The sequence below is a fragment of the Amphiprion ocellaris genome, chromosome 12, assembly GCF_022539595.1.
Source record: "Amphiprion ocellaris isolate individual 3 ecotype Okinawa chromosome 12, ASM2253959v1, whole genome shotgun sequence".
NCBI lineage: Eukaryota > Metazoa > Chordata > Actinopteri > Pomacentridae > Amphiprion > Amphiprion ocellaris.
The window spans coordinates 13,915,890-13,940,962 of record NC_072777.1 but is presented as its reverse complement, the minus strand read 5'-3'; the positions used below and the strand labels follow the sequence as shown (position 1 = coordinate 13,940,962).

The following is a 25,073-nucleotide window of genomic DNA, read 5'->3' as shown; positions in this document are numbered from 1 at the left end:
TGCTTTTTTGTACATCAAAATTTGAGGCTATATTTAACAACAATATCTCAGAAACTTTTTAAGATAAAAGCCTGAAACACTGCTATTTTTACTCTGCCAAAGAGGCAGAGCCTTGGCAGAGTTATGTGACGATCTGTGTTGGTTTGTCTGTCTGTCCCTGTCTGTTAGTAACATTACCCAAAAACGGATTAACAGATTTGGATGAAATTCTAAGGGAAGGTCAGAAATAACACAAGGACCAGTTGATGAGATTTTGGCAGTGTCACAGCTTATAGTCTGGATTCACAGATTTTTTTTAAAGATTTCAGCCAGGAAATGATGCAGCAAATGAGCAGCCTTCGTCCTGTTTTGTCTCTTTGCAGCTCTGCCTGATTCCCCTCGTCTGGTTTATAATTTTCGTTTTTTGCAACATGTTCCTGAATGTTTGCTTTCCTCATGTTTCTCATTCTCTTTTTGGTTTCGTCTATTTGATTCTTTGCACTTTTTGGATTCTTCAACTTCAGCATTATTGCCATTCAGCAATGTACATAGTACACAGTTAAACGAAATGACGTTTCTCACATCCATTTCACAGTGCAGAAATGAGGGTATTACTATAAAAACGTTAAGAATAAATATAAGGTCAAAATAAATATAAGATAATTTAAAAAGACTAAAGTAGATAAGAAAACAAAAACAAAGCAAAAGCAGAAGCATACGTCAGACAGAATCATACTCGCTACTGGGGTGACGATGAGTGAGATTAATGTGACTGCAGTTTTTGGGTCTGGAGGTGATATTGCAGGTCTACATGTGTTGTAGCCGCAGGGTGTTCAACAGTTTGACTGCCTGTGGGAAGAAGCTGCTGTAGAAGCTGCAGTCTCTTTCCTGATGGAAGGGCAACAAACAGTCCATGTGAGGGGTGGGAGGGGTCCTTCATGATGGTGGTGGCCCTGCGTATGCAGCGTTCTTGGTAGATGTCTTGGAGAGTCGGGAGGGAGGCACCGATGATCCTCTCCACCGTCCTGATCACGCGTTGCAGAGATCTGCGATCCAGTTCTGTGCAGTTTCCAAACCACGCGGTGAAGCAGCCAGTCAGGACGCTTTCCACAGTGGCTCTGTAGAAGGTGGTCAGGATGGGAGCTGGAAGGCTGGCTCTCTTCAGTCTCCTCAGGAAGTGAAGGCATCGTTGTGCTTTCTTCACTGTGGAGTAGGTGTGGAGAGACCAGCTGAGGTCATCTGTGATGTGCACCCCCAGGAATTTGGTGCTCTTGACCCTCTCTACTGTGGAGCCGTTGATGTTTAGTGGATGGTGGTCAACCGGTGGCCTCCTGAAGTCCACCACCAGCTCTTTAGTTTTGTCCACATTCGGGGTCAGGTTGTTGTTGCTGCACCATCCTACCAAGCATTCCACCCCTGCTCTGTAGGTTCTGCTTCTTCTCTTTGGATTAGATTTGATTGGATTTTGTATGTTCCCCGGATTCTTCAGCCATTTTTTGTTTGCTCCCCATCTTGTGTTAAGTAGTTTGTTTGAATAAAATATCTTGTTTTGCCCCAACCTGCCTGCCAAGTGTATCTGTATTTAGTCCCTACCTGATCATCCCATGACACATGTTCTCTAACTGTGATTAAATCATAGTAATATACCATATCTCCATGTTGGTAAGGCAGACCATCACAGACTGCTGGGAACACAGGACTTCACTGGTTTTCCATTGAAGCTACAGTGGCAGGACACAGTCCACAGCCCACTCATTTGTCACTGCACGACGTTCAATATGTAAAAAAGCCACTATAGTCTGAATTAAACAGACTTACTCAAATTCTGAGAAGAGCCGACAAATGTAATCCCTTTACTTACGTTATGATTACATCCTTGCTGTCAAAGTCTGAAAAATATTTCTGCTGCGACCAAACAGCCCGTCTTTTATTATTTTGACGTCTGAGAAGGATTTTTGTGTTTATTAACCGAGTTTAGATCCATACACTCTTTGATTTGACGCCTGCATCAAATCCTTGAAATCTTCACATGAGGGTTCAATATTTATTTTTCCTGATGAACGAGTTTCACTGCATATTAAACACAAAGGTTTGGATTTATGATGGACAAATATTTGCCACCTGCTTGCTAGTCTCCTCTTCAGTTATGTGATATATGTGCTTTATGTAACACGGTGTTTATTATATTTTGATCTTTTGCCAAACTGTTTTCCTTAAGTGAACAATGATCTAAAGATAAACAGAACATGCCAACATCTCAGATCACTCCAAACTCGATTGAAAGTCAGACTGTTTGTCTTTTACTTACTGTAGAGTAAGATTAACTTCACCACCGGTCTCCAGATGCTCACGTATTTCTCATGCAAGCATATAATTCATCCTTTCATACACATCAGTGAAGGTTGCTTTCTGGACATTTTCAGCTTTATTTTTGGATGCACAAGAGACTCGGATATAAAACTGTTAAGAGCAGGGAGAGAGGAGGGGAACAACATGCAGCAGAGGATTTGAATTGGGAACATTGTGGTTATGTTACGTGTCTTAGGCGAGAAGGTCACTATTTGGTCATCCTAAATTGGAAGTGACTTTATCCTCTCTGTCCTTTTACCATCTGCTGTTATGCATTCTGCTGGTCTCTGTTTGTGCTTTGAAATAAGCCAACAGATTTTATGACCCAGACTGCAACCCATCCCTTCGAGATAATATTTCAAAAGTTACTTGTTTGTTGTTTTTTTTTTTTTGCCTAATGATTTATTGATGTTAAAATACTGCATGTAGAGCACTGAAATTCAGAGACAGTGTGAGTCTGTGTTTACACAGATTCTTTGTTTACTATGGCGGCGCCCTAATGGCATATAAACCGAAACTTCCTGAGCTGAATCATCAGAGTGGAAGAGCTCAGCAGCAGTCGTCACCTTGAGTTAAATAAGGCTTTTATACCTCCAATTACGTAACAGATGAGGAGGAAGAGGCTGATGAAGAACAGGACTGTGTGTGTGTCTTTGCATTGTCATCTTTTTTGTTGGGATATTTAACATGTTTGATCTGACAGCTGTGTGATCCTTTCCCTCATCATCAGTATCTCTTGACATCTGATATCCATTCTCTTCTATTTCTATTAAATTGGTCTATTTCTGATGTTGTTTTTAGTGTTTTGGAGAAAGATTTTTCTTTCTGCTGTTGCTTCTGTTGTTTAAACGATCAATAGATGTACAGTATTTTCAAAGGGCTGTCATTTTCTTTTATGTCTCTTCTTCTTATGCTTCTTATTGTTAGTTTTATTTGTTGTTCTCAAAAAATCATGGTTTTTAGAGCTGAACCATTCACTCAATTGATCCTCAGTCAACATTAATTGGAAAATATTTACTTCGTTTTTCACTCTGTTGGTTTTAGACAAAATTGTAAATATTCATGCAGTTTGTTGGAATTTACAGAGTGATTAACTGAGACAATAACAGGCAGTAAAGTAGCATATTAGCATCTAGTTTGAACCTGTGAATAAATTTGATGATAGCCACTTTACTTTATAGCACCAATCTGGACGACCTTTATTCCACAGAACAGAGAATTTAGTGATGAGCAGGTGTGAAATCATGTGAAGCAACACAAGAAATAAATTACTTTGGAACTGTTTCAAAGCCTTTACCACTAAACACACAAACACTCCTGAGGAAAATCTTAAGACCAGGGGAAAATTTACAAGTATTGGCATTTTTGCGCTGGTGGATCGTAACCAGATTGTAAGTAGAGCCTAAGAAAGAAGAAACAGGAGCAAGAGACAAAAAATAGAGAGTAGGGGGAGCCCAGATAGCTCAGCTGGCTGAGTGGGCAACCCATTAACCGGGACTATAGTCCATGACGCAGTGATCATAGATTTTAGTCCGACCCACAGCCAATTTCTGCATGCCATTCAGCCACTCTTGTCCCCACATTTCTTGTCTCAGTCTCCACTGTTCTATACAATAAAGGCCAAAAAAACTTTAAAAAATAAATAAAAAATAGAGAGCAGGCAATTTATTGAAAACTGCATTTAAACTCAAACAGGCTGTTCCTCAGCCGATCAAATGTTTAACACCATAGCCCAAGTAAACACCAAAACAGAACTAAAAATGTCAAAAAAGGACTCAGTATTAAGTAGCCCCACTGTTCTTGTTGATCACTTCAAAAATTTGTTGGGCATGCTTGATGTGAGTGTTTCCAGGAGGCTGGTGGGAATGTTGCTCCATGTGGTGAAGATGGCTTCATGAAGGGCATCCACTGTCTGGAACTGACATCCGTTTCTGTAAACTTTCCTTGCCATCCATCCCCAAACCTTCTCAATAGGATTTAGATCAGTGGAATACGCAGAATGGTCCAAAAGAGCAACGGTATTTTCCTGGAAGAAGTCCTTTGTGAGGTTGGCATTGTGAACGGCACCATTGTCCTGGTGAAATAACCAGTCATTACCCAACAGACGAGGGCTCTCAGTAAAGAGGGATGCCTACTGCAACATCTCCACATAGCCAGCCACCGTTTGACGCCCCTGCAAAACCTGAAGCTCCATTGTTCCATTGAAGGAAAAAGCAGCCCAACTCATGATGGAGCCCCTGCCACTATCCTGCGTAGAACACATCTTCAGTGGGATCTCCTTGTCATGCCAGCAGGAACCATCAGGAACGTCCACGTTACATTTTTTCTTGTCAGAAAAGAAAACTTTCTTCCACCTTTCAGTGTCCCATGTTTGGTGATCCTTTGTAAAATCCAAATGGGCAAATTTGTGGTGTGGAGGAGACGTGGCTTTTGAAGACGTTTTTTGGTCTTTAAGTTCTTATGGTTATTGGGCTGCAGTCAACACCAGTAAAGGCCTTTAATTCAGCGCAGGTGAATTTTTGGGAGGTCTACCACTTGACTTTTTTGTCCCATACCCCTCAGGATCTTGTAAGAAATTTAAAATGACTGTCTTATCGCGTCCAACCTCAGCAGCGATGGCGCATCGCAGGAGGCCTTGCTTGTGCAGCTCAACAATTCTGCCACGTTCAAATAGAGCAAATCTTTTTGCCTTAGCCGTCAGGAGGTCATGACAGTGTGAATACCTGACAGAAAATGTCATGAAAGCCAGATAATTGCACCGATTCCGCCTTTTAAATTCTATGCTGTTAAACATTTGATCAGCTGAGGAACAGCCTGTTTGAGTTTAAATGCAGTTTTCAATAAATTTCCCACTGTCTATTTTTTGTCTCTTGCTTTTGTTTCTTCTTTTTGCATTTTGAAGCTCTACTTACAACCTGGTTATGATCCACCAGCGCAACCTGCGAATACTTGCAATTTTTCACCTGGTCTTAAGATTTTGTTCAGGAGTGTATAGATATGAATATACATCAGTATGCAACTACCCTGTGTAAAAATTCAAGTAAGCAAATGAAGAAAATTTAAATGAATATATAAACAAATGCATTATTATTCATGCATGCCAAATTTCTCATGGCTGGAAATGACAGCCATGTGAAAAAGATAGAATTTAAGGAGACTCACACTGTAAAAATTCTCTAAGGTCATGGTATGAAATAATGATGGTGAGAGAGGTCAGGAAGAATCCAAGGATCATCACCAAGACTGTCATGATGAATCCAAGCAATTCTTTTATCAACAACTCAAGAAGACACTCTGAGAGACACTTACAAGGCTGGTCTCCATGGACATCAACCAAAGACGACTCTACTCCTGCAAGACAGACGCACAAAAGCTCACCAAGCCTTTGCAAAGGCTCAGCTGGACAAAGAAGAATGTCTGTGATTAGATGAGTTGAGAATGGAGTTGTTTGGGCACAGGGATGTGGCTTTTGATTGATCAAAGAACAGAGAAACATCTAACCCCAAGAACCCCATCCTCACAGTTCCAGTCAATGGACCGGGCAACCTTGGAAAAGTAAATGGCATCACGAGGAAAGTGGGACGACATTAGGATTCCCAAGGAAAACATCAGGCAGTCTGCTTGTTAGCAACTAGAACAACTCTTTGATTGCTGTGGTGGCAATCAAATTTAAATTCCTTATTAACGCCTCTAACACAATGTCTTGCTGTTTCTTCACTTGTTTAACGCTGGTCATTTCCAGCCAATAGAAACCTATTGGTCAAATATATCCATCCATCCATTATCTATACACCGCTTAATCCTCACTAGGGTCGCGGGGGGGTGCTGGAGTCTATCCCAGCTGACTCAGGCGAAGGCAGGGGACACCCTAGACAGGTCACCAGTCTGTCGCAGGGCTACATACAAAGACAAACAATCACTCTCACATTCACACCTACGGGCAATTTAGAATAATCAATTAACCTCAGCATATTTTTGGACTGTGGGAGGAAGCCGGAGAACCCGGAGAAAACCCACGTATGCACAGGGAGAACATGCAAACTCCATGCAGAAAGATCCCAGGAAAGCCGGGACGCGAACCAGGGATCTTCTTGCTGCAAGGCGAAAGTGCTAACCACTACGCCACTGTGCAGCCCCTTGGTCAAATATATATTCCCTATAAATAAAAACTTGAAAAAAAATCTGCCTTAAGTATATAATCATGCGTCCCACTATTATTATCTCTTAAGATTCTCACATACCCCCATAGCATGTCTAAATACTGCAAAGATGCTTCATTTAACCATGATTCTGTAGCGTTTGGTCATAGGGTTCTACCAAATGGGCTGATTTGCTCTGAAAAGCAATGAACTAATTGGGGGTTTGAGGAATGGCACAAGTAAATGCCTTCACATCCAAACAGCCTTTATTTTACACCTGCAAGTTTGTAACAACAAAACGCAATAACAATGGATTTTTTCCATATGGGACCTTTAAAACAAAGTAGATCAGGAAATCACATCTCACTTCACTCCGGAGATTCAGCTAGCTAATGTCCTCACTTGATAAATATTTGAGTGCTTATTTATTTTTCAAAGAGTTCAAAATGAGAAAACAGACTGACTGACAAAAGAGCAAAAAAGAAAAGCTCCACATATTCTCCTTTTACACTGAAGTGTACTTTGGAAGGGAGGATGAAATGAGGTTACAAGGAGAGAATAGAACAGGAGACAAAGAAGTGATGACAGGGCAGCACTGACAAGATGAAAAAAGAAATAACTCTCTGTGTCCTAAACCAGTCAACACCAGCACTTTTATCTCTGTCTGCCTCGGAAATCAAATGATGCTGTAATAGAAAAAGTAAATTAAAATTAAAATGGCTCAAATCATGCAAAAACATGCTCCTTCAGGAAGCCTTTCTTGATATTTTCTTTCATTCTACCAGCTTTTTCTCCTCTTCTTTTTTTCTTGTTTTTCTCTTCCACTCCTCCCAGACAGCAGCCAGGAGTGTAAAATGAGTAAATTAGTCACTAAAGATTCATCTGCCCTGTCTGCATTGTGCTTAATTGCACTGCCAGGTTTATGGACATCAAAAATCAGCCAATTACACTAAATTAAGATGCTGAGGGAGCCTCAGGCAGAGGGGTTTTTGAATATGAGGCTATTACAACATTATGACTTTTGGATATATGAACACAGCCCTTGGCACGAATTGTTATAGAAGCAAGTTAAATGAGATTTTTGCAGAGAGAGGAATCATTAGTGCACAATAGCTTGACACTATTTAATTTAATTCTGATGGAGTTAAGTGGCACTCAAGTGGGAGTCTTCAGATCACATCTTGCCTCTTCATTCAAGTCTCTAATCGTAATGATCAGTTTTGGCACACGAGGCCTGCTTTGCCGCACATAGTGAACTTAGCAGTTTTGCATGTTAATGGCTTGTAATTTCAAATGACAGCAAGATTTGCTGCTGAGTTAAAGATACAACTTGTGGCCTTGGTTTAGAAATATAGAAATACATCTAAAATTATTTCGGCCACAAAATGTCAACTCACCATGTTTGAGGAGAAGAATCCCAAACATTTTGATCCAGTGAACACACTTTTAATAAAGTGAATATTCGGGGGTTTTGTGTTCGTTTTCAGTTAAATAATGTGCAGTTGTACGAATAACATTCTCTTTTTCTTCATGGTCCATGTAAACTCTAGCACTTTCATAAAATTGGTGGCTCATAAGAGACAGATTAACAAAACAGTGTTTAATATTAAAGTAGCAGAGACCAAAATACTGGATGAATAATTTAGTCCAAGAGGTCCAAGATGTTCAGCTACTATATTTCCCATAATGCAGCTCCACAGTGTTTCATTCAACACCCACTTCTTTTAACCATAGAGCCTGGCGTACACACTTTGCATCTAAGTTCGCATCTCCTCTTCACAGCTGAATTGCCGTCAAGTATTTTTTACCGTGAAGTGTAACGTGTATCAGTTAGAACCGCACAACTTGGCATTTCCAACAATGCTAGTTGCTTGTTCGTGTGATATAGTGGGGGCGGGAAAATATAATGTTGGATTAGCATCTAATTAGATGATAGTCACAACCACTGTGCGTCCATCTGCGTCCACACTGATTACTCATTCTGAATTACTCATAAACTGGCATGAGTGCAGTCATTGCATGTGCTATCTATCATGTCACAGGAAGGAGTTTTGTAACTACCCTGTGCATTTATACACATTGAACTAATAATGTTATCAAGACAGATCAAAGTGCTGCCAAATAATTCTTCTCCTCCTTACCTCTCAGTAGAATAAATCGGCCAAAAAACATGTCAAAATAAACAGCAGAATTTATCCTTTACAACGATATTTGTCACACAAACACTAATCTGGATAGAATATTTCTGCATTGTCTCCAACATAGAACTGCAGTTACGTTCCAGTTTGTATGAAAAATAAACACAAAGTAATGCATTCGCCATTGATTGCAATGATTCAGAAGTTGTGATCAAAAGATGGTCGTCAGTCCCTAAGTAGAAGTCCATAAGTAGACCGTGCTGATCCTAGAATCAGGGGAGCAGGGACAATGCTGAACTTTTTTTTTTCTGTTAGGCGCCAGATTTCTAAATCAAGGCATCCCACCACCATGTTCTGATACTGATCTTACAGTCTCTCCTACACATTTATGAACAGATATCTCTACTGCCAGCACTTTATGGTGAGATACATGTAAAAACATGACAGTGTAATAATAGATTTTTTTCCCTTGATATGTAGGCTATTAAAAACTTCAAGGTATTATCAAATAAAATGATGAAAGATCTAGATTTCCAGGCTGTTCTGAAAAGAACAGGATACAGCATGTGTGACTTGCCCTTATAATGACCAAGATAAGAGCTTTAAAGTAAAGGTTGTGTAAATACCTACCAACTCCACAAGCTACTGTTTGTTACAGGTTAGAATTTGAAAATCTTCAGACACGTATGAACAATTTATTTTAAGTTTAGAAAACTACCTGCAGAATCACTGAACATATCATGTATGCATTTTTACAGATCATTGTGAGAAATATACCGAAGCATCCATCCATCTATCCATTATCTATGGTCTTGACCTACAGTTAAAGACAATAATCATAAGGGGAAAAATTAAAAAGATTGTATTCAACATTAAAAAATTAGATTTGTGCAAAAAAATTCAATGTAAAATGCATCTTAAAAGAGCATTTCCTATTTCGGTGACAGAAGTATTGCACAAATATTGAGCACACTGTCAAAAATGAGTACTCTTTAAGGAGGTTATCCCTCACATTATGATTTCATTGGCACCTCAGATTCTTCCTTGTCTGACCTATAGAAAACCTACCCAGGAATTAGTCTAATTCTTAGACCCTGTGAACATTTACAACCCCACCCGCTTCATCCTCATTAGGGTTGCTGGACAGAGGACACCCTGGACAGGTCACCAGTCTATAACAGGGCTACACATAGAGACAAACAATCACTCTCACATTTACACCTACGAACAATTTAAAATCACCAATTAAGCTCAACATATTTTTGGACTGTGGGAGAAAGCCTGGAGTACCTGGAGAAAACCCACCCATGCACAGGGAGAACATGCAAACTCCATGCAGAAAGATCACGGAAAAGCCGGGATGCGAACCAGGGATCTTCTAGCTGCAAGGCGAAAGTGCTAACCACCAAGCCACTGTCTAGCCCATATACTGAACCTCACACATAAAATGATGGTGAACCACTTATTGAAGTGATGTTCCCAAAATGCACTCGATGTAAAAGCGGCCAGTCTGTCTCCATGTAAGTGTTTGGTTAAACCTACGTAGCGTTCACTCCCCACCTCCAAGCCAAGAAAATCACTTGTTAATTTTCTCACTTTGAAATCACGACAGAAATGAGCTACTTCTTGTGTCGCTGTGGAGCTCAGAAGAAAAGAGCAGCTCTGCAGGTGCCCATGAGTAATTTGAGTCATTGGTCATGTTTACACGAAGTCATTCAGTGCTTTAGAGAACTGTTATAATTTATGAGCTGAGTGACTGATCCAGACTCTTATGCAGTGCTGTTGTTGACTCAGATCTTGTTTTTGTTGTATTTGTGAGTTAAATGAATCCTGTTTTTTAATGAATTGTTTACAGTTTTTTTATCTGGGTGCATTTTATCAGGTTGTTGTTAATTATGGCCCATAAGAAACAGTAGATCATGAAATGCAAACATTGTTACCAAGAACTTTGACTTTGAGGTTTGTCATTTCTGTGAATTTATTTTGAGGTGATCTCTCAAGGAAGACAGGGTTGGGAGGTATTTCATTTTCAAGTGGTTTTCTTTTCACTATTATTAGTTTCTCCAGTCAATCATTGAAGCATGCAGCCTACAGATTATCATGACAACCACACAGGCATATAGCATTTCATCATGTTGGCTTTTAAATGTTGGAAACTGTGAACTAACCTTTAGATTCTTGGCGTGTGCATCAACGTAAACATGTTTTTTTTCCCAATTCCTCACTATTCTGAGTGTGGGTGTTATGAAAAATCACAGAAAAGATGTCACATAGGCAGATAAACGACTTACGGTTCACTGAGTGCTAAAGGACGAGCCGCCTCTAAATAAGAAAAACTAAGAGACCAGCGTATGAAGCAGATTTCTTTTTGCAACAGAGCTCTACCTAAGGACATTAAGATTTGCTTTGTGAAAACTGCAGATGTCGTTTGTTGTTCTTGGCTCCTGGCCTTTGATTGTTGAAAGAAGGAAGTCTTGCTACAGTAGACACTTGCGTATTAGTTGGTTTTAATTGCTGTGAGAGATGCTGTTTAATCAGTTAGAATATCAAGTCTGACTTGATAAGAACGTTCACTGCAGATACTCACTTGTTTCCAGCAGCAACCTTTGAAAGTTTAGAATTATTTTTCTTTTATATAAGCATCTGAGATATGGATGTGTTTTAAATGTATTATTTAAACATATTTGTTGCTTTGTCTTCTCTACAATTTGTATTATTGTGTGTTGTTTCTTACATAGTGCCACCCAACTACTTGTATGACAGAAATAGGATGAATGTTACGAATTTATAGTAATTAAGTTCGTAATTTTTTATTTTTAAAGTAAGGTTAGGACACGACAATTTTTTTATCATAAGAATATACTCATTAATTCTAATTTTAGACTAATGGGTTTAAAGAAAACATGTTATTTCCCCTTATAACATACCTATAATAGTTGCAGTCAGACCATTCTCCAATGCTGACAGCTATGTGGAGAATGGTCTGACTTTGTGAGACTACGTCACCAGTAACTACAGTGTGATGCGTTCTCTCTGTGCTGTGTCACAAAGATAGATTGCTTTATGGCACAAAGCAACCACAGTAGTTTGCTCAGTTGTATCCAGCATTTATTGTTATCTGCATCCTTATAGTAAAATATGTGGAGAATTTAAAACTCTTAAATTTTGCCAAAGCACTAAAATACTCTTAACATTTGTGGTTGCTGAAATACAGAACCATGTGAATCAACTTTATTCATGCTCTGAATGTTATCTTCTGCTCAAAGTGTGAAACACAGGGCAGCTTCAACACAACGCCAACAACCAGTGCCAGCTATGTCAGCTTTCACAAGTCAGTGATGAATCTGCTCCATTAGACACCATTTTCGCCGTGGTTAAAGCCGTGAATGACCTCTGAAACTGTACCCTCAAATGATAAAAATGGAGAAAAATTAACAGAAAAAGTCTTGTAGAACAACTAACACTGCAGGACCTCAACTCTTTGAACCGCCAAAATGAATAATGCTGATTTTTTCCCTTCTCTTTCCGCAGGAGCGTGAACTGCTGGGTCGGATCTCTGAGCTGCAGGAGGAGGTGTCCAGGAGGAAGAACCACATCGCTCAGCTGGACCACCAGATCCATACGCTCAACGAGAATATCAGCACTCTGACTAAGGAACTGGAGCTGAAGGGCAAGGAGGTGCTCAAGATCCGCAGTGAAGCCAATCAGCAGATTCGGTATGACTCAGCACTCAGAACACAGCAGGACTAGAAAAAACACACCAATGAAGTGAAAATCTTGGTTCAAACTTTAGTTCACAGACAAGAGAACCTGTGTTTTTTTTTTTTTGTTTGACACTGACACTGCAAATTGGTCTCCTCCTTCCCTTCAAAGCCTGTGTCAAGTCTGTCGCACATTCAAAATAGAATAACCAGACTCTTAGTTTTCGTTCTGTCACAATGGAGTTACTGTAGACAAAAGCACAGATGGATCTGAATATGTTTGGCAGTTTGGTGCATTCGTGTACCACGGTGTGTATTAGAGAGACTTCATAACCTTTTTTATAGGCCCTTAAAAGTCAGAAGTTGCCAAATTGATATCATCCTTTTTATCTTATATAAGATCTTTACTCAGAATTTCTCTCTCTTCATCGTCAGATCTTGCTTCAGTCAGTATCTGAAATATTAATGGTTACACAATTGGACTTTGCACACTCCTCACACACACACACACATGCACATCTAGAGCCAAAAACCAGAGAAGCAAACAACAGTGCATTCACATTTATCTTTACTGTAACCTGGCAACCAAACTACTGAATATTTTTCTCATGAATTCAGAGTGCTGGTTGCTGAGTGCCTTATTTTTTATTCTTTTTCACTTCATTTTTGGCAGGAGGCAGTAATACTGTGCTGGTGTTTCGTTCAGTTAGCAGAAAAACATTTTGGTCTGCATGATGTCTTAGTCTGTGAATTTTCTGTTGATTTAATTTGGTGTTTAGATTTTTCGAATGAGAAATTTAATTATAGTTCTGTCAACCCCAACATTTAACGACTAACAGCAAGTAAGTGTCCCTTTAGATGATAGTAAGCGTAAGAAACTGCTGTTTGGCTATGTATATAACCTTATTACAGTAAGGAACTACTGCTGCTGCTTCTATTGTTGCTGCAGTTTTGGAAATCTTCATGGTCCAGGCTTCTCACTTTGCCCATATTTGACCCAGTTACTGTTTAGAGGTTAAAGATATACTTTTACGAGAGAATCATGTTTTCTTTTTTGCATGAGAGTTACATCAGAAGATCTTGATTGTGTGTTAAGTACAGAGATGAAGCTCATGGGAAATTAGCTTAGCTTAGCATTAAGACTTGAAGCAGGGGAAAACAGCTAGTTTTGCTGTGTGTAAAGTTCAAAAATAAGCTTACCAACATCTGTATTTGTGCAAATGTTAGAGATTTGGTGGCTGCATAGGCTAAAAAGTCAATGGAAAGATGTGACTCAACATAACTGATGGTTTCAAAATGTAAACTGTAATCTTGTTTTTAAATCTGCTTCACAGGTGAGTGTTGCTCATTAGCTTATAGTCAGCTGATGAACATGTTTCTGTTTACCCTGTCTGAACAAACTTTGAAGGTAACTTAAGTTCCTTCAAACATGCACTTCTTTTTGTTAATCTTACAGCATTTGAACGAGTCAGTATTCATGTCTGACTGAGCACCATGCTTACTTTCCTGCAAAAGTTATGAAGGCAATGCTATTAGGTTGGACCTTTGGCACATCTGTTCAACAGCACTAATCTCAACTCTTTGCAGCTGCATTAACAGAAGGGCACTAGTGACGGGCTTTAAGTTGCATGAAGTGATTTGGGGAAAGCTTTTTCCACATTTTAGCACCGCAAATGCTCCAAAAACATCACAGAGAGCATTTTCACATCTATTACAAACTGAAATGTTCATAAAAGCTAAAGTTTATTGTGATAAAGAGAATGTCTATAATAGTTCACATTATTGAGATTTACAAATATCAAACGTAATCCAGGTTTTGACAAAATTTGACAGAGGTTTAGTTTGTTTCCAGCTGTTTGTAGGAGTCTTTCCTCTGAGTTTATTGAATATGTGCAGCATTAAACAGCAGAAAGATCCTTATGAGTGTCTCTAAAGTCTGAAAAGGGTTTGATTAACCCCCCGTATGTTTTATTCTGTGCACAGGATTAAAAACATGACAATATGGGTTGTAGGAGGGAGTTACAATGACTCCTTGATGCCCAGCTATACCATGGGTTGACATTTTTCTGTAATTTTTTTTTGTTTGGATTAAACCAAGGAGATACACCATCATGACTGACAAGTTTTAGCTCTGCTGCAGCTACAAAATATATATTTGCACTTTGAAGGGAGCCAGGGTAGCTCCTCTCCCTGCTTCCAGTCAACTTAAACTTGTCTGAGACTGATCTTTTCAAGTCAGCCTCAGTACAACAGTGAATAAGTGTATTTCCCATAATGCTGAATTATTCTTTTAGATCATAGCAGTAAACAGCACAGTGTAGCAACATTAAAAGATCAGTTGGGCGGAAAAGACTGGAAACAGTGAGAAACCTAGCCAGTCCAAAGTTAACATAATCCACCTACCTGCACCTTTAAAGCTCACTATAATTAACGCGTTACATCTCATTTGTTTAACCTGTACAAAACCCAGCAAGTAAGATGACGTCAAACGTGGCATTTCAAGTAAATAGCGACATTTCCCAAAATGTCACACTATTCCTTTAAAGTATTAGCAACACATTTTCTGTGCCATTTCATGATAGCTTTGACATCTAGTCTCCACACAAAACGCCTGCAGAGGGCCTGTCATCAGCATATGTCGCTGACTTCGTTGATTATATTCAGATGATGATAGTTTCTGCAATCCCACTCTGCTCTGGTCCTGATGAAAATACACCGAGATGAAAGAGGGGAAAGAAAAGCCCGAACAAGGCAAATCAGTCTCTCTCCCTCATCCACACACAGCCTTCGTCTCTTGACCAGAGTGTCAGGAGCACATTGATGAGGAGATGTGAAGGTTACTTAGGGTAAAAGCAAAATGGAATCTATAATCATGTTGTTCCCTGCGGCATGTTATGAATTTTTTAAAGTGCTGTATGGCTAATGTGGTCCAGCTACTCATTAGAATCAATCATGCTCTGTTTTATGTGCGCAAGTGTTTGAAGGTTTCTCTTAATATGTGTGTGTGTGTGTGTGTGTGTGTGTTTGACGGCTTCTCCCACATTGCTTTATTATTTGCTGTTAATTTGCGTATCTTTATGTTTCCGCGGCCTCTCTTTCTGCTGGCAGGCCCATGCGCAGCACATTTCTTCTTCTGTTACGTAACTCCACGTCTGAATCCTGGTCACAGGGATAAAAATAGGCCGTTAAATAAATAAAGAGGAAGCAGAGAGAGATAAGATGTGCACCCCTCGGGGAGACTTGGCCCAGTCAGAATGAGAGGCAGACAGACATCCATGTTTCCCCTCCATCATCCTTCTCTGCCTCTCCTCGCTTTCATCAGCCTTTTTCTTCTCTTCATTTCATTATTAGCATCTTGTCTTCCCATTTTCCACTACCCTTGTACCCTTCTAGTTCTTTTCCTACCATTGCAAAACCTTCTACATTGGCAAATTGAGAGTATTTGATGATGAATAATTCATTTCACACTTTCTATTTATATGTATCACATTTTGTATACATCCAGTATACCGATATGTCTCTTACGTCATACCACTTTTATGATTTGGTGCATTTTCATATTGTTTCATTACGCAGGGCTATTATTCTATACAGCAGTATAATTATGTGAGTCCTATTTTTATGACTATTACATTCATTGTATGTTGTCTTGCAGTTATGTTCTTGGAATTCATTCCATGCATCTTTCTTCCTTCTCTAATCTCACCAACATGTCCACTGTGGAGCAATCCAATATGCTGACGAAATGAGAATCTGCAGGTCCTGATTAAGTCTCAAAGCACAATAAAATTAAATCTGTGTTATTCCTGAGTCACAGCATGCCTCACTCTAACCCAGAGCTTTTATTCTGATGGTAATGTAGAAATCAAACAGCCACATGATAAAGAAGCTTCTCTCGCTACAGCCTGTGACATGACATGGTGTGACTCAAAACATGGGATAAACTTGTTTGGTTTTTTTTATGACAAATGTCATCAAACTTTACTATAAAACAGTTTGTTTGTTTGTTGGTCATTATTTTCATCATGAGTGCTATCATTGCTTCTTAATTTGTTTTTAACTCATGTGTGTAGTGAGATTATCAGATAATGTTGATAAGTATTGTAGCAATACAATCTCAGGTTGAAAATAGCTGGGTGTGTGACTGCTGGCTAACATGTAGTCTTAATGGGCTACATTTCAGGCACTGTTTCATACTCATTCTGATAACAGAAATAGAAAATATGTAAATCAGGACAGCTTTACCGGGGATCGGCTGTATTAGAATACAACATATGTGAGTACAGAGAGCAGAAGTGAAGCAAATAGATGTACACACTGACTCAATTTAGGTTGCACTGAAGCACAACAGGCTACATGAAAACATAGTAACCTACCAATTCTCTGTTTATTGGTTTCAAATCACTCTAAAAGTTTTGAAAATCTCTGAATGTCCCGATCAAAACTCATCATAAACCTAAGGCTTTTCCTATTGTGGGGACACTGCCATGAAAACTAAAAATAATCTACTGAATCTTCAATTTCTCAGATGCTGGGAGTACAAGAAGATTCTCGTGTTCCAACAACAAAACAGTTGGGGTGCTTTGTCCTGGCTGAGCGTTCACAACAGAAGCTCTACAAAGTAAACAATGAAAACACTCAGAGAGCGCAGTACTCTGCCAAGGCTGCTCAGTAATATGATTTCCGATAGATGAAATCTTTAAAAAATTTGTGATCCACAGCGGTGGATTTGTAGTAGGATCTCAATCATGTGATTGTCAGCAGGCAGCTGATGTAGTGTTCACTTATCGTCATAGTTACAGTGATGCCGTGCCGCTATCTCGCAATGATATAGAAATCTTTAACAAATCCATGGATCCAGCCTATAAGCTGCATCACTGCCAAAATGTAATGAATTGGTCCTTGTGTCATTTCTGACATTCCCTGAAAATTTCACCCAAATCCGTTTGCCGGTTTTTGAGTAACGTTGCAAACAAACAGACAAACAGACGGACAAACATACGCCGATCGTCACAGAACTCCACCATGTTCCTTGACGGAGTAATAAATGTGATTAACTGAGAGATAGCTGCTCACTTTGAATGACTCACCGGGAAGCAGTAAGGAGCAGGATTCTACAAAGTTAAACTACTGGTTAATTACATATTATAGAGCACTTGGCTTAAACTAACTGACTAACTGGCTTTTATAGCTGGGAGAGTTTCTAGTTGCAGGGTGCTCAGGGGGTGGCAAAAGTAAATGTACGCCTCCAAGTTTATAACAACCACAAAAAAAAAAAAACAATAAAAATGGATTTTTACCGTATGGGACCTTTAACAATTGCTTTGGAAGGTCAGAGTGGTGCAATAGTCAAGTTTGCTAGACAAAAAAATTGTAAATAAGTCTTTTGAGGTCTTACATAGATGAGAATGGTTGCACATGGGTTTGTATTATTTTTTACCGTATTTGCCTTTATTAGATAGGGAAGAGTGACAGGGAATATGGAAGAGAAGGAAAATGACATGCAGTTGAGGTCTAAACCAGCTGTGAATTGAGCCAGGGAATTCCTGCTTGAAGGATTTTGCACCCATGTGGTTTGCTAACCACTAGACTATCAGGTCACCCATGTTAAGTGGGTTTAAACAGACACCTGGCACCCAGTCACTAATTTCCAGAGCTGTGGTATAAGACTAATCAGCAGCTTTAATCTTTTCTCTGTGACTCATCGGTCCGTTGTTCTCTCTCCTCAGCGCTCATGAACAGGAGTTAACGAAGAGGCACGAGCGGGAGCTTGCCGAGCTGAGCGCCGTCCACAGCAGAGAGACGCAGAACATGCTGTCAGACTTCAACAAAGCCCAGGAAGTGCTCAAAGACAAGATCTCCGCCCTTCAGATACTGTATGTACATACTGTAAATGCACTATTTGCTTGTGTGGTGTCTTCAAACAGCCGTGCGACAATAGAGGTCTACAGCACAGAGGAATAGCACTTATCTGATTCTTAACTCATGACTGCTTTGCGCGCAGGTCAACCTATTCAGCCTAGATAATATAACTGTGTGTTGTCAGGTGTCGAGTGGAAGCATAAAACAACAGACAAGTTCTCTCTGGGGAAAATAACAGCGGAGACATTCATACCTGCTTGAGTTCTCCGAAATTATCTCTTTTCTTTTCTACAGATTTATCTTTTTTTCTGCCTCTTCTACACATATTCAGATTTGGGGAAAACAAATTAAAATGTGTTTTTCCTGTTTACCCATGCAATGACCTAAGCAATCACTGCATCATAAAGATAATTAGGGCATATCTAAACACATTTCCGGTTGTTAGTCATATACTGCCACAGCCAGGCCGGCTACATTCACTTTCACGTGGGCCAGGTGATGTGGAGTATAAATACAAGGGTGGTGTGATGAATTATTTTCTTCTCAGCTTATCATATTGCTTGTCATACGTTATAAACGGCTACACCGAGTACAACGATGCATAACGAAACTGACTCGCCATAAAAGGCAGCGTGAAAAGGCAGTTTTACTGCAAGCATCAAGCAACTGGTGCACCTGCAATCTGTACCTGTGCTGCATTCACGCAGAAATAATGGATTCAGTCTCCAAAACAAAGGAAATCTCAAAAACGTCAAGTTACTCCATGAAATCAAAGAAATACCAGTATTGTACCATGCTCCTGATTCCACATGCATGAGGTTTAATGTGACTTTTTGCACACTCTCACACACGGATCTATATGTGAGATCAATTTAATTAAAAAAACATGTCCAGGCTTGTCTGAGGAGCATGAATTTTTCAGACAACTGATTCCAATTTAATGAAAGATTGATATCAAAATTGGATCTGTGTGTGCCTCGGAAACTACGCTGTCAACATGACCCGCTCACACAGACAATAAAGCCTCCAGTATGCTGTGATTTTCACAACATAAGCAGAGGCGCCTGTCTTTATCTGAACATTGAGGTTTGTTGCTCATTTGTTCCATCCAAAAATTGAATCCGGCCTTATCTTCAATGCCACTGAAGTATAAGACAGAAGTGCAACCATACCAACAGGGAAAAGGTTGATTTTCTAACAGATAAAATTTAATGTGTCATCAAATTTTAAGTAGAATGCTACACTTGCAACAAAAATCATCAAGCATCAAATAAACACTGCCACTCCCTCAGGTCAAACTGAGGGTTGTAGAAAGAACTTTAAGAAATACTGTAGTCCTACGATCCAAACAGCCCATTATTTCCTGTAAATGTTGTCACCTAAATGGAGTTTTAACACCTTCTACGCACTGCCAGGCCATAATTCTGTGGAGTGAAGTATCACTTCCAGACAAAATACTGAAGACGTGACCTGTGTGTTCTCAGAGGTAGTTTGTAAGCTGTGACATGATGCTCAAGGTTCCTTTTTAACAAAAAACGAAGTGATGCAACAAATCTTATCTCTAATAAAATGGTACTTGTGTCCTTTAATAGTGCACGTACAATACACAATGTAGTTCAAAAATAGCTTGTTGTTGTGGTGAGTGGCAATGGTAATGGTCTAATGGGAAATAATATGAATAACACACAGTCAGACTGAACTACGGCCAGTGCAACTTAATCTTAGAACTTGCTACTCTCATTAAACAATAAATTGAACTCTCTAGGTCAGGAGTGTCAAACACATTCTAGTTCAGGGGCCCCATTCAGCCCAGTTTGATCTCAAGTGGACCACACCAGTAGAATCATAACATAATAACCTGTAAATAACGACATCTCAAATTTTCCAAGATACACTGGTATCTATATAGTATTTAACTTTATGATTAGATGACAAAAGTCAGACAAAAAAGACAAAACAACAAAAATAAGACAAAATAATTCAAAAAATGAGACACAAAATGACAAAAACGAGACACAAAATGTCAAAAGCGGGAAACAAAATGACAAAAAATGCGACAAAACACAAGACAAAACAAAAAAGAGAAAAAGTTACAAAGCGACAAAAAAATGGACAAACGACAAAAACGAGACAAAAATTACACAAATGACACAAACGAGACAAAAAATGACAAAAGCGAGAAACAAAATGACAATAAAAATAGACTAACAACACAAGCGAGACAAAAAGGAAACACAAAAACTAGAAACAAAACAACAAAAACATGAGACAAATGACAAAAATCAGACAAAAAAGACAAAAACAGCAAAAACAAGACAAAATATTACAAAAACAAGACACAAAATGACTAAAGAACAGTGAACTATCTAGTATTTTACTTTATGATCAAAACAACTTGTCATGGTATAGAAATTCTTTTAAATTTATAGTTTTGCAAATTTACAATTTGCAGTTAATGTCTTCTCTGTAATTTTTGCACTTTACAAAGTCGTCCCACGAGCAGGATTGGACACTCTGGAGGGCCAGTTTTGGCCCAGGGGCCGCATGTTTGACACCCCTGCTCTAGACAGTGCAGATGAAATCAGGATTTCCAAAAGTAATATTTTAAGCATAAATTGAAGTGCGGTGATAAAACATCATCTGATAGTCAGACTGTAAACTTTCAAACACACATGAGTAGAAATGTGTTGTAAATTAGAGCTTCCTGTGTTGAAGAACTTGCAGAGATCAAAGGTGCTGTATAGATTTATGTGAAATATGAATCAAAGACATTTAGATTGGCAAGAAATGATGAAAGAACCTTAGAATCTAATTAGAGGGAGGAAAAACGTCTTTTATTACTGCAGATAGAGAGGAAGATTTATGGTACCGATGACATGTAGATGACATACAGTGATTATACTGAAGGAGTGGCTGAGTTAGGTGAAGCTAAAGTGTGGATCTGTGGATAGAATAAAAGAGGAGGCTGTGGGGAAGCAACCTTTGACAATGAGATAGCAGAACAACACACGATGTGAAGGAAGTAGGAAAGAAGAAGATAGATGCCGTAAAAAAAAAAGCAAAGTGAGTTAAAAGGTAATTCTTTGCATGAAGGAAATGGACTAAACTAAATCTCAGGAGAGTTGTAGTGATAGTCAGAAGAATACTGACAAGAAACTGTGAGGTAAAAAAAAAAAGAGAAATGTCATATGGAAACATCCTGTGATGCATTTGAGAGTTAGGAGACGATAGAAAACATGCAGTAGCTTCCTATTCAGAGCTGACCTCCTTTTAGTCTGCTGGGAGCACAGCGCCACCTGCTGGGCAAAAGAGGAAAGCAATCACCTTGCATTGGCAATTATTGCAACTACATTTAAACATCATGTTACACATGGTTTCACTTAAGCTCTATAGTGAGGCAGGGTCTTACACTATTAGAAAGTTTCAACATAACAAACCCAACTGAAAGCACTTTGTTACTTTACATTTTTCAGACCTTTCAGTTGTTCCCATGGTCCTCTCCAACTGGTACAATTTGTTCTCTTGTGTCTGAGACAGACGTGTTGACCTTTGAGGTTGGTGGCTCCATGTTTTTTTTTTTTTTTAAATATAGAAGGTTGATTTGGGGTCTTTTTAGCCTTTATTTGTTAGTGACAGTGAAGATAGGAAACAGAGAGAGCTCCCGGCTGACTGGGACTCAAACTGTGAATGTGTGCATGTCCAGACAGTTTATATACGAGTATCCAGGCTGAGACCATCATTTACATTGGGGTGGCACAATATATTGTTAACATGCAGGCCAAATAGTCATTTATTTGCCATATAGAAGTATATGAGAGCTCATATACAGTGTAAATATCTCTTATGTAACCCTGATTTAAAATCTGGAATCATTGTTAAAGTTATGCTGTTTTATTATTGATTAAGTTCACAAGATAGTTGCAATTTTAATTATATAAGGTAACTACACACAAGACTCTTATAGGAAAAGGGTTCTTCTTCTCAGAACACCACTGAGACATCACATGGTGTCCATCCAGCAGTTGGTTTCCTTCTTTTGGCTGCAAGTTGTGGTTCAGTCTTATATTGTTCAGCAGTTTGTACCGCTGGTTTCTTTAAAGTAGGTTTCATTGCTGCAGTCTTTTCAAGAGCTAAACCTAAATCACTTTAACTCATTAAAAATACTGTCACTCACTTTCCAATGACAATACAATCAAATCTTTGAATTGCTTGAAAATCAGCGTAAACCTTTTGATTGGTCAGAACTGGTTGGTTGTATGTGGTTGAATGTGTGGTGGTTATGCTGTTACAGGACATCTTAATAGGAATAATGGGCGGAGAGAAACGGTTCTGCAAAATAGTTCTGCCAGAAAAATAGTAGATAGTAGAATATAGACAGCTGATGTACACTACCGTTCAAAAGTTTGGGGTCACCCAGACAATTTCATGTTTTCCATGAGAATTCATTTTTATTCATGTGCTAACATAATTGCACAAGGCTTTTCTAATCATCAATTAGCCTTTCAACCCCATTAGCTAACACAATGTAGCATTAGAACACAGCAGTGATGGTTGCTGGAAATGTTCCTCTGTACCTCTATGTAGATATTCCATTAAAAACCAGCTGTTTCCAGCTAGAATAGTCATTTACCACATTAACAATGTCTAGACTGTATTTCTGATTAATTTAATGTTATCTTCATTGAAATAAAAATACTATTCTTTCAAAAATAAGGACATTTCTAAGTGACCCCAAACGTTTGAATGGTAGCACAAGTAATTCCAGTTATACCCCCAAACACTCATCTATCCCTGTGACTCCATGTTGAGTTAAAGTTAAGCACTCAGTTCTTGTTTTTTGTGTATTTTTTCTGTTTGAATAGCTGCAATCTATTTCAAACTAGCTAGAATATGTCAGTGCTCAATAAACCTCAACATTATGAAAGAGGCTGAAAAAAAACCCAGAAAAGATCTGCATACTTGTCAGTACACTTAAAACAAAGTAAAATAGAGCATATAGTCTGTACTGATTATTTTTTCAGTTTACAGACTAAACATAGTGAAGCATTTTAGTGTCTGTGTTATTTTAGGGACAAATTTGCATTTATAATCCGCAGTTTCTATTTTCTGTCTTCACTTGACTCCCTAAAGACGTATTTCTGGGGCTTTCCTCAAAGATGATCCACTTTCTTTCATCTAATTAACTACAACACGGATCTATCCTAACAAGTCTCGTCCCTTTTCTACCTAATTAATGACTGTGATGGCGACAGCTTTACCCTCCATGACTTGCTCCCTAAACATCCACTGTTTAAGTTTCATGAATATTTAAGTATTTTGTCTTATGTCTGTCCCTTTTTGCTTGTTCCTCTGGGAGTTACAAAGCTTTCCTGTGGGCACCAGTTTTTTTAGTCTTTGGTTTATCGTCTTATCTGTCATCACAGCAGCAATTTTCCAGTTTGCAGGTGTCTGCTGAAGACTTACACATGGACACTGGAAATATAATGGCAGTCAACAGTTCTTAAATCAGTGCTGAAACTATATTTAACTACATGTAACCATAACAGCAAAGGTTTTGCTTCCTGCAACATTTATAATTAAACCTCAACAGTGAAACATCTGCAACATTAAACAAGACTTCTGGGATTCCAAAAAGGAAGCCAGGACAGACTCAAAACACAAATTTCTTCTGAAGAAGGAGAAGAAATTTTGTTGAAAATTTGTAAAACTTAATGCCCCTCTTCCTGTGGTTTGTGAGAATCTCAGCCTGTTAAAGTGCCGTTCCACTGAACAAATCTGTCTCTGGAAAATGCAGATAAAACTCTGCTGCTTTTACAGTTTTTATGTAGAAAATATGGGGCATACAGTGTGAAAACTGCTTAATGTAACTATTTGCAACTTTCTTCCTCCTTCTAATGGTCTTTTATCTTTCAGCTCCATTTTCCTTTATAATTGTCTCCTTACTGGATCATATACAGGATTATGCACAATGGCTTTTCCAAATGACTTGATGGAGCAGTTCTTCATCCAGTGTTGTATGTGATTTATTATCTTTGTGTGCCTCAGTGTATATTACCTTACTGTTCGGAGAGAGATTTATCCAACAGAAGATAGGGAGAATATTTTTAAATTAGAGTTAATTACAATCAGGTCAATAAATGTATTCCTATTTTGTTTCTGTACGTCACCACAATGGATTTAAAATGAAGCAGTCAGGATGTGATTGATGTGCAGACGTTCAGCTTTCATTTAGGAGTTTAACAGAAACATTGCATTAAGTGTTGAGGAATTACAACCATTTTTTATAGAGTCCCTCCATTCTCACAGCCTCAAAAGGCTAATTGGACAAACTGACATAATTATGAATGTAAGGATTACACTTATTTGGATGCAAATCCTTTGCAGTCAATGACTGCCTGAAGTCTGGAACTCATAAACTTTACTGAATGAAAGTTTCCTCACTTGTGATAATTTGCCAGGACTTACAGTTACTGCTTGTTGTGGGTCTCTGTCTTTAGTTTCGTCTTCATTCAGTGAAAAGAGACTCAGCTGTGTTTAGGCCAGATGACTGACTTGATTATTGAAGAACATTCACTTATCTTTGCCTTACGAATCTCTTAGGATGCCTTTGCAATATGTTCAGGGTCATTACCCATCTATACTGTAAAGGCCCTTCTATCTGATTTGCAGCATTTGACTCAATCTGAGCAGAACGTAAAGCTCAGTGAACTTCAGAATTCATTCTGCTGCTTCTATCAGCAGTCACATTAACAGCAAACACCAGTGATCCAGCTTCTTTGGCAGACATGCATGTCCATATCATAACACTGCCTCCACTGTGTCTAATAGATGATGGGCTCTGCTTCCTTCCTTCCTTCCTTTCTCTTAACTCTTCCCATCATTTTGGTGAAAGGACGTCTTAATGG

The 25,073-nt window shown here is 38.8% G+C and overlaps 1 protein-coding gene across 2 annotated transcripts in view; it reads left to right on the top strand.

The window, feature by feature from the left end:
* The window catches only part of fam184ab (family with sequence similarity 184 member Ab), a 213,266-nt gene that overhangs the window by 170,808 nt on the left and 17,385 nt on the right, over positions 1-25,073 (top strand). For both annotated transcript variants that reach the window (XM_055016016.1, XM_055016017.1), the window contains exons 17-18: positions 12,137-12,321; positions 18,036-18,182. In XM_055016016.1, the coding sequence (XP_054871991.1) occupies positions 12,137-12,321; positions 18,036-18,182 (332 nt within the window). The remainder of the gene's footprint in view (positions 1-12,136; positions 12,322-18,035; positions 18,183-25,073) is intronic.